Here is a 3,136-nt window from a genome sequence, read left to right on the forward strand (position 1 = left end):
AGAACAAGAACACTTACAACAACATATACAAATGATCACCATGTACTCACTGTTACAATCATAGTAGCATCAAATAGTATAAACAGAAAGTTTATAATTTCTTGCATCTTTTAGAGTCTTGATATAATGCATCAGATCAGTTTTAAACGGTATTATATTAGGTTTATTGTTTGCCCATTTTTGGTTGTGTAGGCCTATATGGTATTTTCCATATATAATTAACAGATTAATCACCAAATTTTGTTCTAAACTCTTATTCTTATACAATAAAACCTCTACCAGTTAGCCGAATCTTTAATTTTGTTTGTTTAAGTATTAGATATTCAATATCAATAATAAAAAAAAATGGGTAAACACACATTCAAAGAATATGTGTTTATGGATTCTTCCTCTAAGTTACATAAGACACATGTAGTCTCTATGTCTAATTGTCACACCGGGTAAATTAATTGAATAACTTTATATGTGACTTCTTTAACTTTATTGGTGAGGCAGTATTTACTAGGTAACTTCCAGACCTGTATCCATTCAATCTGATTATACAATGAATTCCAATATGGATTGCATTTAGGTTACAATGTATTTATATATGTTGTATTTATAAAGAAGTTGTTAAATTTTGTTATCTAAAATCTCCAAACCATTAATACTTATCCGAGAATTATATACGGAGATACACTCAGGGATCTATCACCTGATATGTGTTGAATAAGGCCACAAGGATTGGCATCAAACACTATTGCAAACTATTTAGCAGTTACTGGAATCTTATAGAAATTAAGGAATTCACAATAATTTAAAAAGTTGTCCATTACTCTTAAATAACTGTCTCGCCAGACAATGCCGTTTTCGTAACAGTTTATAAAAAATAAAGATTTGTTTTTAAACACAATTTTCTTGTTATTCCAAATTACAGATTTGTACAAGTGGAGAGAATTTCTGTTTATAAATGAGCATCCATAATAAAAAATAAAAAACCGGTCTATGAAAACAAGATAGCTTTATTGGAACCTTGTTTACATCAAAATTACATTAAAAAAAAAAAAAAAAATCCAAACCTGATGATTTTCCATATTTAAATTGCTAAATAAACTGCTAAATAAGGTGGAAACGCGTCATTTAAAAAAAACAAAAAACTTTATTATCAACAAATAGCATGTACAAGAGTAATTTCCATATTACAACAAAGGATCATACCACATCCTTCAAATTACAATATAAATCATAGTAAGAGAACAAAAAGAGAAAAAAAAAGCAGATAGAGAGGGTACATATCTATATATTATAGGAAACGCGTCATCACAGTCTATAAAAAAGAAGATTTCTGTGGGTGGGGAAAAAACTCCAAAAGTCATTAAAATTCCGTCAGAAAGGGTTCCGACCAATTACAGTCGAATACATGCGGATCTAACCAATCACAGTCGAATAGAGGCGGGTCTAATGACAGAATGGGAGGGGTTAGAGATGTTGACAAATGGGAGCGGAGCATAAGCTTTTACACGCTGAGGCGCAGGACTTTAAATCCGACTCGATTAAATCACGGCGCTTTAACGATTTTTAACGACGTGTGTTGTAGTCCACACTGATTTATTTGGTCTTTCAGGACTTGGGCATTATCAGCGATGTCTACCGTCCTAGTCTCCACCAGCGCTGGGGACAGACTGACCCCGAGAAAAAACGTCCCTCTACAGAAGAAAACGGACATTTTCCATTTGCAGAAGCGGAAAAAGAGCTCCGAAACTCGGCCGGAGCCAACAGATATTCTCCCTCTACTTAAGCGCACCAGCACTTGTCGAAATCTGTTCGGACCGGTAGACCATGACGAGCTGAAACGAGAACTGGCGATCTAAACTTCGGGAAATGTCTGAACGCGATCAGCTGAGATGGAACTTCAATTTCAGTGATGGACAACCGCTGGATGGGGATCTCAAATGGGAGGGAAGTCCATCTGAAGATTGTCCGGCGTTATACCGGGAAACCGCCGTGTCAAAGGGGCAATTTATGGACTTGCCCACAACAGAGAGATTCGTCCAATTTGCCCCACACTGTGGGGGTCGTTCTGCTTCTGAGAACCAAGGAGACAAATGCAACCCACGAAAATTATTTCGCAAAACAGTGCTCAAAAATCTGCGCATTACAGGTAAAAATGAGTGAATCAAGCGAATTAAAACACCAATACTAGCAGTACTGACAACATATATAACACATATTTTATACGTTTTAAAGACTGTTCGTGTTTTTAATCCTGTGAATTGTTTTTTCCTGTAGATTTGTATGGAAAGCGAAGAAAAACCGGCAGCGTTAGACTGAAGGAAAGCAGAAGTATGGAGTGAAATCTACATCCGATGAAGGAAAAAAAAAAGAGACCAGTCTGCGTCACGGGCTAATGGCGGGAAAAGACCGGAAGAACCGATGACGACTCATGCTGACTCATGTCTTGCGTTATAAAATCATGGAACCGCGTTTTTACTGATGTTTTATTTTCAGTGTTTTTTGTTAATATCGGAGCGGCACTGGTTGCTCTCTGCAGTGAAATAACTGATTAAGTAACTTTAAATTAAATTTAAGATGTGTATTTATTACAGTTGAACATATCTCAGTGTGTATATATATATATTTGTAATGGTTTAATTTATATATTTATTTATCACTTGTGGCATGTTGTAGTCGAAAATGTAGCTTTTCATTATTGTCACCTGAAAACGAACAAATCAAGATCCTGAGTCATATTGTTACTGTTGTAATATTGCTGTAATAAATGTAAAATTAAACATATTGTGTCCAGTCCCATATTGACCTGTTTCATGTGACGTCATTGTATGACCGCACCGCCATATGGACCCTTTTCACATATTTGTGTTCGGAGCGCAAGTAAACTACACTCTAAAAAATGTCAGTCATTTTAACAGTAAAATAGTGTTAAAATGCTACAGAAATAAAATGTTAATTGATTAACAAATATTAACTGTAAAATATACAGTGAAATAATGTAATATATTTAAAAAGTCAATACAGTAGTTTTTACAATAAAATGATGTAAAAATTTAATAATTAATGATAAAAAGAACAAGATAATACATGTACTTTTTTACAGTAAATTATTGTTAAAATTACAGTAAAAAACAGTAATCGGGCA

General features: G+C 34.2%; 1 protein-coding gene across 1 annotated transcript; it reads left to right on the plus strand.

Moving 5' to 3' along the window:
* The first annotated feature begins 1,393 nt into the window (after window positions 1–1,393).
* Window positions 1,394–2,779, plus strand: cdkn1cb (cyclin-dependent kinase inhibitor 1Cb). The gene is given in 3 exon segments (XM_052120238.1): window positions 1,394–1,841; window positions 1,843–2,140; window positions 2,269–2,779. Coding segments are annotated over 3 exon segments (582 nt in total). The 5' UTR covers window positions 1,394–1,622; the 3' UTR covers window positions 2,334–2,779.
* The last annotated feature ends 357 nt before the right edge of the window (window positions 2,780–3,136 follow it).

The sequence above is a fragment of the Xyrauchen texanus genome, chromosome 46 (assembly GCF_025860055.1).
Source record: "Xyrauchen texanus isolate HMW12.3.18 chromosome 46, RBS_HiC_50CHRs, whole genome shotgun sequence".
NCBI classification, from domain to species: domain Eukaryota; kingdom Metazoa; phylum Chordata; class Actinopteri; order Cypriniformes; family Catostomidae; genus Xyrauchen; species Xyrauchen texanus.